Source organism: Salvelinus namaycush, chromosome 18 (genome assembly GCF_016432855.1).
Source record: "Salvelinus namaycush isolate Seneca chromosome 18, SaNama_1.0, whole genome shotgun sequence".
Lineage (NCBI taxonomy): Eukaryota > Metazoa > Chordata > Actinopteri > Salmoniformes > Salmonidae > Salvelinus > Salvelinus namaycush.
The window spans coordinates 29,849,174-29,863,863 of NC_052324.1; the positions used below are offsets into that span (position 1 = coordinate 29,849,174).

Below are 14,690 nucleotides of genomic sequence, written 5' to 3' on the forward strand. Positions count from 1 at the left end.
GTGTCTCTGTGTGTGTGGGTGTGTGTGTGTGTTGGGAGGATGTGTCTCTGTGTGTGTGTTGGGAGGATGTGTGTGTGGGTGTGTGTATGTGTTGGGAGGATGTGTCTCTGTGTGTGTGTTGGGAGGATGTGTCTCTGTGTGTGTGTTGGGAGGATGTGTGTGTGGGTGTGTGTTGGGAGGATGTGTCTCTGTGTGTGTGTTGGGAGGATGTGTGTGTGGGTGTGTGTATGTGTTGGGAGGATGTGTCTCTGTGTGTGTGTTGGGAGGATGTGTCTCTGTGTGTGTGTTGGGAGGATGTGTGTGTGGGTGTGTGTTGGGAGGATGTGTCTCTGTGTGTGTGTTGGGAGGATGTGTGTGTGGGTGTGTGTATGTGTTGGGAGGATGTGTATCTGTGTGTGTGTTGGGAGGATGTGTCTCTGTGTGTGTGTTGGGAGGATGTGTGTGTGGGTGTGTGTATGTGTTGGGAGGATGTGTCTCTGTGTGTGTGTTGGGAGGATGTGTCTCTGTGTGTGTGGGTGTGTGTGTGTTGGGAGGATGTGTCTCTGTGTGTGTGTATGTGGGTGTGGGTGTGGGTGTGGGTGTGTGTGTGTGTGTGTGAGTGTGTATATGTGGGTGTGTGGGTGTGTGTATGTGGGTGGGTGTGTATGTGGGTGGGTGTGTATGTGGGTGGGTGTGGGTGTGTGTATGTGGGTGGGTGTGTATGTGGGTGGGTGTGGGTGTGTGTGTGTGGGTGGGTGTGTGTATGTGAGTGTATGTAGGTGTGTGTGTGTGTGTGTGTGTGTGTGTGTGTGTGTGTGTGTGTGTGTGTGTGTGTGTGTGTGTGTGTGTGTGTGTGTGTGTGTGTGTGTGTATGTGGGTGTGTGTATGTGTATATGTATTTGGGTGTGTGTATGTGGGTGTGTGTATGTAGGTGTGTGTGTGGGTGTGTGTATTTGGGTGTGTGTATGTGGGTGTGTGTATGTGTATTTGGGTGTGTGTATGTGGGTGTGTGTATGTGTATTTGGGTGTGTGTATTTGGGTGTGTGTATGTGGGTGTGTGTATGTAGGTGTGTGTGTGGGTGTGTGTATTTGGGTGTGTGTATGTTGGTGTGTGTATGTGTATTTGGGTGTGTGTATGTGGGTGTGTGTATGTGTATGTGGGTGTGTGTATGTGTATTTGGGTGTGTGTATTTGGGTGTGTGTATGTGGGTGTGTGTGTGTGGGTGTGTGTATTTGGGTGTGTGTATGTGGGTGTGTGTATGTGTATTTGGGTGTGTGTATGTGGGTGTGTGTATGTGTATATGTATTTGGGTGTGTGTATGTGGGTGTGTGTATGTAGGTGTGTGTGTGGGTGTGTGTATTTGGGTGTGTGTATGTGGGTGTGTGTATGTGTATTTGGGTGTGTGTATGTGGGTGTGTGTATGTGGGTGTGTGTATGTGTATATGTATTTGGGTGTGTGTATGTGGGTGTGTGCCACTTTGATGACAGAGAAAGTCATCAACATCCCACTGCTGCTGAATTCTGATAATTATGGCCTCAAAGGTGTTTCATTTGTGACATAAACATGTACGACGCTTCGATGTGCATTGCCAATCTTAAGTTAAGTGAAACGTGTGTGTTTCAAACTGTATTATCCAGGTACAGTGCCTTCAGAAAGTATTCACACCCCTTGACTTTTTCCACATTTTGTTGTTTCTGCCTGAATTTAAAATTGATTAAAAATGTATTTTGTGTCACTGGCCTACGCACAATACCCCATACTGTCAAAGTGGAATTATGTTTTTAATTAAAAATGAAAGCTGAAATGTCTTGAGTCAATAAGTATTCAACCCCTTTGTTATGGCAAACCTAAATAAGTTCAGGAGTAAAAATGTACTTCACAAGTCACATAATAATTTGCATGGACTCACTAATAGTGCTTAACATGATTTTTGAATGACCACCTCATCTCTGTGCCCCACACATACAATTATCTGTAAGGTCCCTCATTCGAGCAGTGAATTTCAAACACAGATTCAACCACAAAGACTCAGGGAGGTTTTCCAATGCTCAAAGGGATGCTCAAAGAGTTGCTCAAATGGATGCTAAAAAGGGATGCTCAAAGGGATGCTCAAAGGGATGCACAACGGGATGCACAACGGGATGCTCAATGTTGTTGTTTTTTTGTACAAATAAAATTAAAATAAACATTGAATATCCCTTTGAGCATGGTGAAGTTATTAATTACACTTTGGATGGTGCATCAATACACCCAGCCACTACAAAGAAACAGTTACAGAGTTTAATGGCTGTGAAAGGAGAAAACTGAGGATGGATCAACAACATTGTAGTTACTCCACAATACTAACCTAAATGACAGAGTCAAAAGAAGGAAGCCTGTACAGAATAAAAATATACCAAAACATGCATCCTGTTTGCATTGAGGCACTAAAGTAAAACTGAAAAAAATGTGTCAAAGAAATTAACTTTATGTCCTGAATACAAAAGTGTTATGTTTGGGGCACATCCAACAAAGCACATCACTGAGTACCACTCTTAATATTTTCAAGCGTGGTGGTGGCTGCATCATATTATGGGTATAAGTATGCTTGTCATCGGCAAGGACTAGTGAGTTTTTTAGGATAAAAAGAGTTGGAGCTAAGCACAGGCAAAATCCTAGAGGAAAACCTGGTTCAGTCTGCTTTCCAACAGACACTGGGAGATGAATTCACCTTTCAGCAGGACTATAACCTAAAACACAATGCCAAATATACACTGGAGTTGCTTACCAGGACGACATTGAATGTTCCTGAGGGGCTTAATTAAATTATCTACTTAAATCGTCTTGAAAATCTATGGCAAAACTTGAAAATGGCTGTCTAGCAGTGCTCAACAACCTACTTGACAGAATTGAAGAATTTAAAAAAGAATAATGTGCAAATATTGTACAATCCAGGTGTGCAAAGCTCTTAGAGACTTACCCAGAAAGACTCACAGCTGGAATCGCTGCCAAAGTTGATTCTAACATGTATTGACGCAGGGGTGTGAATACTTATGTAAATGAGATATTTCTGTATTTCATTTTCAATAAATGTGCAAATATTTCTAAAAACATGTTTTAACTTTGTATTGTGCATAGATGGGTGGGAAAACATTTGTGGAATAATTCAAAGGGGTATGATTACTTTCTGAAGGCGTTGTATGTGTGTTTTTCTCCAGAGGTGCTAGACAGCATGGCCAGGTTCCGGGCTCTAGGTGTGTGGAACTACACCATGGTGACTCTAGCAGAACACCAGAGGGTTCTGTATGTAGGAGCTAGAGAGGTCCTGTTTGCCCTGGACCCTAACGACATCAGCAGACAGCTACGACCTCTGGTAACTACACACAGACAAACACACACACACATACACACATGCACGCACACACACACACCTCAGCACGGCAGACATCAACCACAGCTACAACCTCAACCCCATAGACTTGCTACAAGAGTGCAGTCAGTTTCTTGTGCAACATTCCTTAACAATGTGGAATGGAATTAAAGTTGCCCGATTCTGATGTCATTTGTTCAGTGGTGGAGTCCATAAAAAGCTGAGTACAATGAAGGCTTGGTAAAACTTGTTAACGTGCCTCTGTACCTCACATCTTATATCCACTCAGACAAATGTGTCTTTGAACAGCAGTATAGAGATTGTTATTTGATTTAACTTTATAATGAGCGTTAATTGGATTGTTGTGTGACTGATAATGAACATCCAACAGTTCTGTGTTGTGAGCATCCCAGTAATAAGCAGCCCACCTGTTTGCTGCTGTTCTGGTGTGGTTTAGAGGGATGATAGGGCCACTGGATGCCAACTGCCTTACTATGTCCCCACTCTGCACCTATCTCATCATCTGCTGTGTCATCCTCTCATCTCTCTCTCTCTCCCCCACTGTCTCTCTCTCACCCACTGTCTTTCTCTCCTCCCACTGTCTCTCTCCCCCACTCTCTCTCTCTCCTCCCACTGTCTCTAAATCCATCTCTCTCTCTGATCCATCTCTCTCTCCACCACCATCTCTCTCTCTCCCACTGTCTCTAATTCCATCTCTCTCTATCTCTCCCCACCATCTCTCTCTCTCCTCCCACTCTCTAAATCCATCTCTCTCTATCTCTCTCGCTGTTATCAATTCAATTTAAGGGCTTTATTGGCATGGAAAACACATGTTAACATTGCCAAAGCAACTGAAGTAGATAATAAACAAAAGTGAAATAAACAATACAAATTAACAGTAAACTCACAGAAGTTCCACTCACAGAAGTTCCAAAAGAATAAAGACATCTCTACCTCACTCTTCCAACGCTCTATCTGTGACTGTCTCTCTTGCACTCATCCCTCGCTCTCTCTCTCTCTCTTTCTCTCACCCATCCCTCGATTGCTCCCTCTCTTTATCTCTCTCTCGCAGATTGAGTGGCCAGCACCACAGGAGAAGAAGAGAGAGTGTTCTGCCAAGGGCAAGAACAACCAGGTACGGATCCTTAAAGTTTCTGTTGACATTCAACTCCTTCATTAGACTGAGTTGATGATTATTGCTATGAATGGTAGAATATTATGCTTCAGTGTTAGTCTCCTCTCCCACAGACGGAGTGCTTCAACTACATCCGCTTCCTGCAGAGCTACAACCACACCCACCTCTACACCTGTGGAACCTTCGCCTTCCAGCCCAAGTGCACCTACATCGTGAGTGGCTCTCAATGGCAGAGTCCCAAATGGCACCCTATTCCCTTCTTAATGCACTACTTTTGACCAGAGCCCTGGGAATAGGGTGCTATTTAGGACCAACAAGGTCTCAATCACTTCCTGACCTTAAATCTGTGTCTTCATCCCACTCTGTCTGGAGGTGATATTAGAGTTGATCTGTCCTTGTGGTGGTGTCACAGCTAGCAGCACCAGTGACATGGTGTCATGTCTTCTATCTTCTGTCTGACACCTCCACACCACATCCTCCCCATACGGCTGAATCATCTGTGTCAAAGGAAAGAATATCCCATGCAAACGAGGCAGTGGTATCTGGTTGTGAGTGAGTGAGTGAGTGAGTGAGTGAGTGAGTGAGTGAGTGAGTGAGTGAGTGAGTGAGTGAGTGAGTGAGTGAGTGAGTGAGTGAGTGAGTGAGTGAGTGAGTGAGTGAGTGAGTGAGTGAGTGAGTGAGTGAGTGAGTGAGTGAGTGTGTGTGCACCTGCCTGACGGAGATATGATCAGACGGGTGTGGCAAAGGCAGGGAGCGAGGACTGTGGCTCCTGTTAGAACGGTTGTCACGGACAGACAGAGCCCGGAGCTGTGTTAGTCATGCACTGACCACCTGTGTCTCTGTGTGTCTGTGTGTGTGTCTCTGCGTGTGTCCTGTTGTCAACCCACAGAATGCTGACCACTTCAGTCTCAACCCTGGCTCCCTGGAGGATGGGAAGGGCAAGTGTCCCTACGACCCTGCCAAAGGCCACACAGGCCTCATAGTGGGTAGGCCATCTATTTCACTCTATTCTACTCTACTCTATTTTATTCTATGTGTAAATGTTCTGTAATGGTGCTCATCCTGCCTGTCTCTGTGTCTCCCAGACAAGGAGCTGTACTCTGCCACACTGAATAACTTCCTGGGTACTGAGCCTGTGATCCTGAGGAACCTGGGACAGCAACACTACAGCATGAAGAGTGAATACCTGCCGGCCTGGCTCAACGGTGAGAGAGGGCGGGGTTTAAATGAGGAGGGGAGGAGAGAGAGAGAGGGAGAGGTATGTAAAAATAAAGCAAGGATAGAATGAGAGAGGTAAATGGAGGAAGTAAGGGAGAGGGGAATATGGAACTGTAGATATGGTGAAGGAGTTGGAGAGGGAGATGAGAAATGGAGAGGTTAGGGGCTAGCTAATAGGACCTCAGAGGCAGTGAGAGATGGAAAAAGCAGGTGAGTGTGAAAAAGCCTGGTAGAGGGGTGAGAGGTGGAGAGATGAGGTTAGAGGAGTGGACAGGAGTGATACATGAGGGAAAAGGGGGAAGAGGTGTTAGAGAGAGATAATGGAAGATGATGGAAGGGTATTAGATGAGACGAGGTTAGAGGGTAAAACATTACATTATATTAGAGGGAGTGGAGGTGGCTGTGTGTGTGTGTGTGTGTGTGTGTGTGTGTGCATGTGTTTGTGTGCACATGAGTGTGACCGTGCGGGCATACAGATGTAGGATCTTAATATGAACACTTTTGTTGCTGAGAATTATTTTCCTACATAGAAGGAAATGCTAACTTGTAATGTATTCAAGGTTTAAAAAGGCTTCTAAAGTTTGTAATTTAGGGTTAGGTTTATCATCCGCTACAACATTATTTTCCTGCTGTGGCAAACTGGCTCAAATTTAGATCCTACATCTGTACCTGTGTGTGTGTGTGTGTGTGTGTGTGTGTGTGTGTGTGTGTGTGTGTGTGTGTGTGTGTGTGTGTGTGTGTGTGTGTGTGTGTGTGTGTGTGTGTGTGTGTGTGTGTGTGTGTGTGTGTGTGTTCACATCTCATGCTCCTGTGCGTGTGTGTGTGCGTCCGTGTGTTGTCCTCTCAGAGCCTGACTTTGTGGGCTCGACCCTGGTGAGGGAGAGCAGTGGCAGTAAGGAAGGGGACGATGACAAGATCTACTTCTTCTTCAGTGAGAGAGCTGTAGAGCTGGACTGTGACACAGAGCTCACTGTGGCCAGGGTGGCCCGCGTCTGCAAGGTAGGCTACACGCATATATGGTTACACACACACAGATTTGTTTTCGGAAATTTTCAGGAGTTTTTGGGGAGTAAAAATGTAACAGGAAATGCTTACCTTCCCATGCCATCACTTCATCTTTCCCCAGCTGGAGTGAATGGCAATCTCTGGGTTGATAGATTTTAGCTTATTTCTCTGTCACAGTGTACTATGTTGTATCAAATGCATAATATGTTGTAATGTTAATGTTAACCTTAACCTAACTCTAACCCTAAACCTAACCCTTATCCTAACTCCTAACCCTAAACCTGATCTTAGCCCTTATTCTAACTCCTAAACCTTACCTAACCTTAACCTAACTCCTAACCTTAACCCTAAACCTTATCTAACCTTAACTTCTTATGGCTGCAATCCCGTTAACGGGATGATATGACAACAGCCAGTGAAAGTGCAGGGCGCCAAATTCAAAACAACAGAAATCTCATAATAAAAATTCCTCAGACTTACATGTGTCTTATACCATTTTAAAGGTAATCTTGTTGTTAATCCCACCAAAGTGTCCGATTTTCAAATATGCTTTTCAGCGAAAGAACCACAAACGATTATGTTAGGTTACCACCAAGCCACAGAATAAGCACAGACATTTTTTCAGCCAAAGATAGCAGTCACAAAAAGCACAAATAGAGATAAAATGAATCACTAACCTTTGATGATCTTCATCAGATGACACTCATAGGACTTCATGTTACACAATACATGTATGTTTTGTTTGATAAAGTTCATATTTATATAAAAAATCTGAGTTTACATTGGCGTGTTACGTTCACTAGTTCCAAAAACATCCAGTGATTTTGCATAGCCACATCTATTCAACAGAAATACTCATCATAAATGTAGATGATAATACAAATTATACACATGGAATTATAGATATACCTCTCCTTAATGCAACCGCTGTGTCAGATTACGGAAAAAGCAAACCATGCAATAATCTGAGACGGCGTTCAGAACAATAGTCAAATTAGCCGCCATGTTGGAGTCAACAGAAACCAGAAATTACATGATAAATATTCCCTTACCTGATGATCTGATGATCTTCATCAGAATGCACTCCCAGGAATCCCAGGTCCACAATAAATGCTTGATTTGTTCGATAATGTCCGTTATTTATGTCCAATTAGCTACTTTGGTTAGCGCGTTTGGTAAACAATTCCAAAGTCACGAATTGCGTTCACTAAAACGTGACGAAATGTCCAAAAGTTCCGTAACAGTCAGTAGAAACATGTCAAACGATGTATTGAATCAATCTTTAGAATGTTGTTAACATAAATCTTGAATAACGTTCCAACCGGAGAATTACATTGACTTCAGATAAGCGATGGAATGGAGCTCACTCTCATGTGAACACGCATGGTCAAAGAATGGTCACCTCATGGCAGTGGTGACTAATTCTTCTCTCATTCCCCCCCCCCCCCCCCCCCCCCCCCCCTTCACAGTAGAGTCATCAGACAAAGTTCTACAGACTGTTGACATCTAGTGGAAGCCATAGGAAGTGCAAACCCATTTATATCTCGCTATAATTTCAATGGGATCTTGGTTGAAAATCCACCAGCCTCAGAATTTCCACTTCCTGTTTGGATTTTTTCTCAGGTTTTTGCCTGCCATATGAGTTCTGTTATACTCACAGACATAATTCATAATTCAAACAGACATAATTCAAACTTCAGAGTGTTTTCTATCCAATACTAATAATAATATGCATATATTAGCAACTATGACTGAGGAGCAGGCCGTTTACTCTGGGCACCTCTGTGCACCTTTCATCCAAGCTACTCAATACTGCCCCTGCAGCCATAAGAAGTTAACCCTTAACCTAACCCTTATCCTAACTCCTAACCTTAACCCTAAACCTTAACCTAACCCTTAACCTGATCCTAGACATTATCCTAACTCCTAACCTTTTCCCAACCCTTATCCTAACTCCTAACCCTAAACCTGATCCTAGCCCTTATCCTAACTCCTCACCTAACCTAACCCTTATCCTAACTCCTAACCCTAAACCATACCTAACCCTTAACCTAATCCTTATCCTAACCTTAACCTAATCCTTATCCTAACCTTAACCTAATCCTTATCCTAACTCTAACTCCTAACCCTAACTCCAAACTCTAGCCCTTCTAACCCCAAACCCAAACCCTAAACCTCACCCTTAAGCCTAAAATTGCATTTTAACACATTCAGGACATGAAAAAAGTCCTGCCTTTTCAGAAATGTTCTTTCCTACCATGTCAGGACATTCTGGTGAATTGTTAGGACATTGTGGTTCTGACACACACACACACACACACACACACACGCAGTCTCTCTCTCACACCCACAGCCACCGAACACACACACCACTCAACCCTACTCTGGGTACTGGTAAGTAACTGCTAACTGGCTATTTACACTGAGACACACACACTTCCGTTTTACTCTTTCTTTAAAATCACTCCTCTCACCCAGTTCTATCCTTATTAGGGTTCAATGGTTATCAGGAGAAGTTACGAGTTATAAGCTCAGAGTTGACCATCCACTATCATTGCATTATACGACCCGTTGTTTTTCCTGGTGGTCTGGATTAACTCCTTGCCCTAGACTATGTCCTAACTCCTCTATCCCCAGTCTGTCTGTTTATCACAGCAGGGTGATCTCTCTCTCTCTCCTTTACAATCACTCTTCTCACCCCATTCCGTCAAAAACCATCCACAAATATTATGGAAGTAAACAGATTTTTACACCCTACTGGCGTTATGGCACCTCTTCTGACTCCTGTCCCTTGACTGACCATGTGTCTCTCCTCTTAGGGTGATCTGGGGGGCACCAGGACCCTGCAGAAGAAGTGGACCACCTTCCAGAAGGCCAGGCTGGTGTGTTCTCTCCCTGAACGCCACGTCACCTTCAACAACCTGCGGGAAGTCTTCACCCTGCCAGGCATCGACTGGCGCACCACCACCTTCTATGGCATCTTCCACGCCCAGTGGTGAGTCACAATAACACTAACGCCAGGGAGTCGATGTGCCAAAGAGAATAGCGTTTGTCTGCGTCCCCAAATGGCACTTATTCCGTAAATAGTGCACTACTTTTAAACAGAGCCCTGTGAGCCCTGGTCAAAAGTAGTGCACTATATAGTAAATATGGTGCCATTTGAGACGCGGACACAATAGCACTGCCAGGGAGTTAGATGTGCCAAAGATAATCTCTCTGTCCAACTTAGCACCTTTACTAACACTGGCCTGGCGTGACTTCTAAGTCTATACATTTTTCCAATTCTTTTGAAGATATTATTTTATACCCAAAATTACAGTTTTACTAGCCTTGAGTCAGCTAATGTGTCTTCTCTGTGTATAGATGGACTTCAGTGGAGGCTGCCGAGGGGAGGACGGCTCATAATAATGTCTGGAACGGCGCTAATGGAATGGCATAAAATACATAGTAACCACGTGCTCGATACCATTACACCTATTCCGCTCCTGCCATTATCACGAGCCCGTCCTCCTCAATTAATGTGCCACCAACATCCTGTGATGGACTTTTCCAATTCTGTTATAAAAAAATAAGTTATTATCCTAATAAAACCCAACCATCATCCTATTTCTCCATATCCTATGTCATACAAACAGACAATGTAAAATGACTACAGAAACAACACACCTAGCTAATAACAACTTCTCCCTCAATGTGAGCAAGACAAAGGAGATGATTGTGGACTACAGGAAAAGGAGGGCCGAACAGGCCCCAATTAACATCGACAGGGCTGCAGTGGAGCGGATCGAGAGTTTCAAGTACCTTGGTATCCACATCACCAACAAACTATCATGGTCCAAACACACCAAGACAGTCATGAAAAAGGCACGACAACACCTTTTCCCCCTCAGGAGACTGAAATGATTTAGCATGGGTCCTCAGATCCTCAAAAAGTTCTACAGCTGCACCATCGAGAGCATCCTGACTGGTTGCATCACCACCTGGTATGGCAACTGCTCGGGATCCGACCGTAAGGCGCTACAGAAGGCAGTGCATACGGCCCAGTACGTCACTGGGGCCGAGCTTCCTGCCATCCATATACTAGGTGGTGTCAGAGGAAGGCCACAAAAATTGTCAAAGACTCCAGTCACCCAGGTCATAAACTGTTCTCTCTGCTACTGCAAGGCAAGTGGTAACGAAGCGCCAAGTCTACGTCCAAAAGGCTCCTCAACAGCTTCTACCCCCAAGTCATAAGACTGCTTAACAATTAATTTAAAAAATATTTTTTTTAACTAGGCAAGTCAGTTAAGAACAAATTCTTATTTACAATGACAGCCTACTGGGGAACAGTGGGTTAACTGCCTTGTTCAGGGGCAGAAAAACTGATTTTTACCTTGTCAGCTCGGGGATTCAATCCAGCAACCTTTCGGTTACTGGCCTGATGCTCTTACCACTAGGCTACCTGCTGCCCCTTTGCCACCCGGACAATTTACATTGACCCCCCCCCCCTTTGTTTTTACACTGCTGCTACTCGCTGTTTATTATCTATGCATAGTCACTTTATGCCTACCTACATATACAAATTACCTTGACTAACCTGTACTAACCTGCACATTGACTCGGTACCTATACCCCTTGTATATAGGGTGGCGCACAATTGTCCCAGTGTCGTTCGGGTTAGGGGAGGGTTTGGCCGGGGTAGGCCATCATTGTAAAATAAGAATTTGTTCTTAACTGACTTGCCAAGTTAAATAAAGGTTAAATAAAATAATGTAAAAATATAGCTTCGTTATTGTTATTTTATTGTGTTACTTTTATAAAAAACTGTACTTAATTTATTTAGTAAATATTTTCTTAGCTCTATTTCTTAAACTGCATTCCGTTCCGTTAGCGGAACCCCTCGCCAACAGCCAATAAAATTGCAGGGCGCCAAATACAAATCAACCGAAATCTCATAAATCAAATTTCTCAAACATACAAGTATTAGGCACCATTTTAAAGATACAATTCTTGTTAATCCAGCCACAGTGTCTGATTTCAAAAATGCTTTACAGCGAAAGCTCCACAAACGATTATGTTAGGTCACCACCAAGTCACAGATAAACCCAGCCATTTTTCCCGCCAAAGAGAGGAGTCACAAAAAGCACAAATAGAGATAAAATTAATCACTAACCTTTGATGATCTTCATCAGATGACACTCATAGGACTTCATGTTACACAATACATTAATGTTTTGTTCGGTAAAGTTCATATTTATATCCAAAAATCTTATTTTACATTGGCGTGTTAGATTCAGTAGTTCCAAAACATGCAGTGATATTGCAGAGAGCCACATGAATTCACAGAAATACTCATAATAAATGTTGATGAAAATACAGCTATTATGCATGAAACTTTAGATACACTTCTCCTTAATGCAACCGCTGTGTCAGATTTTTTTTTTTTTAAAGCGTAATCTGAGAACGGCACTCAGAGCCCAAACCAGCCAGAGAAATATCCGCCATGTTGGGTAGTCAACATTATTCATATTATTCATATATAAATATTCACTTACCTTTGATGATCTTCATCAGAATGCACTCCCAGGAATCGCAGTTCCACAATAAATGCTTGTTTTGTTCGATAATGTCCATCATTTATGTCCATTTATGTCCAATAGCTTCTTTTGTTTGGGCGTTTGGTAAACAATCCAAAAGCTCGATCTGGTCCATTCGGACGAAACGTTCAAAACGTTATATTACAGGTCGAAGAAACTTGTCAAACTAAGTATAGAATCAATCTTTAGGATGTTTTTATCTTAAAAGTTCAATGCTGTTCCAACCGGAGAATTCCATTGTCTGTAGAAAGACACTGGAACGAGAGCAACCTCTCAAGTGAAAGTGCGTGACTGAGAACAAGGCTGTAGGCAGACCCCTTAGTAAAACAGCTCCCATCCGGCCCCCCTTCACATGAGCAGCCTGAAACCACGTTCTAAAGACGGTTGACATCACTTCCTGTTTGGATTTTTTCTCAGGTTTTTGCCTGCCATATGAGTTATGTTATGCTCACAGACACCATTCAAACAGTTTTAGAAACTTCGGAGTGTTTTCGATCCAATACTAATAATAATATGCATATATTAGCATCTGGGACTGAGTAGGAGGCAGTTCACTCTGGGCATGCTATTCATCCAAAAGTGAAAATGCTGCCCCCTATCCCAAACAAGTTAAGGGCTTGTAGTAAGCATTTCACGGTAAGGTCTACACCTTTTGTTTTCGTCACGTGACAAATAAAATTTGATTTGATCATCTTAAGCCCATTTTTTTGTTGTTGTCTCCTGTCCCAGGGGTGATGTGGATGTGTCAGCGGTGTGTCAGTACCAGATAGGGGAGGTGAAGAAGGTGTTTGACGGCCCGTATAAGGAGTACAGAGAGGGCTCCCAGAGATGGGGACGATACACTGGCACTGTCCCCAGCCCACGGCCCGGAGCGGTGAGTGATGGATGACGGGGGGGTGAAGGGAGGGGGTGACGGGTGAGGGTGGAGGGAGAGACAAAGGGAGAGAGGGATGAAAGAAGGGGTATAGTGGAGGAATGGAGAGTGAGTTGGACAGAGAGAAGGGAGTCTGGAGAGCGATCAGAGCCAACAAGCGATGCCAGCCTGTCCCACAACTAACAACATTCCTTGTTTCTTCCTCTCTCCCTCACCTCTCTCTGTTCCCTCTCTCTCCTCTCTGTCTCTTCTCTCCTTTCTTCTTCACGGTGCAGTGCATTACAAGCTGGCATAGGGAGAACGGCTACAACAGCTCTCTTCAGTTGCCAGACGCTACTCTCAACTTTGCCAAGAAGCACCCTCTGATGGAGGAGAAGGCTCAGGCTCGCCCCCTACTGCTCACCAAGGGCATCAACTTCACCCGCCTGGCAGTGGACCGGGTCAGCTCCCTGGACCAGCGTGCATACAACATGCTGTTCATTGGCACAGGTTACTATATACACAACTATATAACTATACAACTATATACTGTTCATAGTCACAGATAACTATATACAACTATACAACTATACAACTATATACTGTTCATAGTCACAGATAACTATATACAACTATATAACTATACAACTATATACTGTTCATAGTCACAGATAACTATATACAACTATATAACTATACAACTATATACTGTTCATAGTCACAGATAACTATATACAACTATATAACTATACAACTATATACTGTTCATAGTCACAGATACAACTATATAACTATACAACTATATACTGTTCATACTCTTCAGAAAGTATTCATACCCCTTGACTTTTTCAAAATGTTGTTGTGTTACAGCCTGAATTTTTTAAATGGCTTAAATGTTGTGTCACTGGCCTAAACACAATACCCCATAATGTCAAAGTGGAATTATGTTTTTAGAAAATTGTACAAATTAATTTTCTATGAAAATATGAAATGTCTAAATTTAAGAATTCAACCACTTTGTTATAGCAAGCCTAAATAAGTTCAGGAGTAAAAATGTGCTTAATTGCTTAACAAGTCACATAATAAGTTGCATGGAATCGCTCTGTGTGCAATAATAGTATTTAACATGATTTATGAATGACTACCTCATCTCTGTACCCCACACATACAATTATCTGTAAGATCCCTCAGTCGAGCAGTGAATTTCAAACACAGATTCAAACACAAAGAACAGAGAGTTGCCGGAGCTGTAATCGCTGCCAAAGGTGATTCTAACATGTTTTGAGTCAGGGGTGTGAATACTTATGTAAATGAGATATTTCGATAGTTCATGTTCAATACATTTGCTAACATTTCTAAAAACATGTTTTAATTTTGTCATGATGGGGTATTGTGTGTAGATGGGTGAGAAAAAACATATATTAAATCCATTTTGAATTCAGCCTGTAACACAACAAAATAAGTCAAGTAGTATGAATACTTTTTGAAGGCACTGTAACTATGTAGAACTATATGCTGTTCATAGGAACAGGTAACCACTGACAGGGAATACAACATGCTCAATAAGTACCTA

The 14,690-nt window shown here is 42.9% G+C and overlaps 1 protein-coding gene across 1 annotated transcript in view; it reads left to right on the top strand.

Moving 5' to 3' along the window:
• sema4c (sema domain, immunoglobulin domain (Ig), transmembrane domain (TM) and short cytoplasmic domain, (semaphorin) 4C) overlaps positions 1-14,690 on the top strand; it is a 39,751-nt gene that overhangs the window by 13,593 nt on the left and 11,468 nt on the right. The window contains exons 2-10 of the mRNA XM_039013668.1: positions 3,179-3,333; positions 4,403-4,465; positions 4,579-4,677; positions 5,355-5,451; positions 5,551-5,670; positions 6,531-6,682; positions 9,508-9,683; positions 12,994-13,138; positions 13,414-13,627. Coding sequence (XP_038869596.1) covers positions 3,179-3,333; positions 4,403-4,465; positions 4,579-4,677; positions 5,355-5,451; positions 5,551-5,670; positions 6,531-6,682; positions 9,508-9,683; positions 12,994-13,138; positions 13,414-13,627 — 1,221 coding nt within the window. The remainder of the gene's footprint in view (positions 1-3,178; positions 3,334-4,402; positions 4,466-4,578; positions 4,678-5,354; positions 5,452-5,550; positions 5,671-6,530; positions 6,683-9,507; positions 9,684-12,993; positions 13,139-13,413; positions 13,628-14,690) is intronic.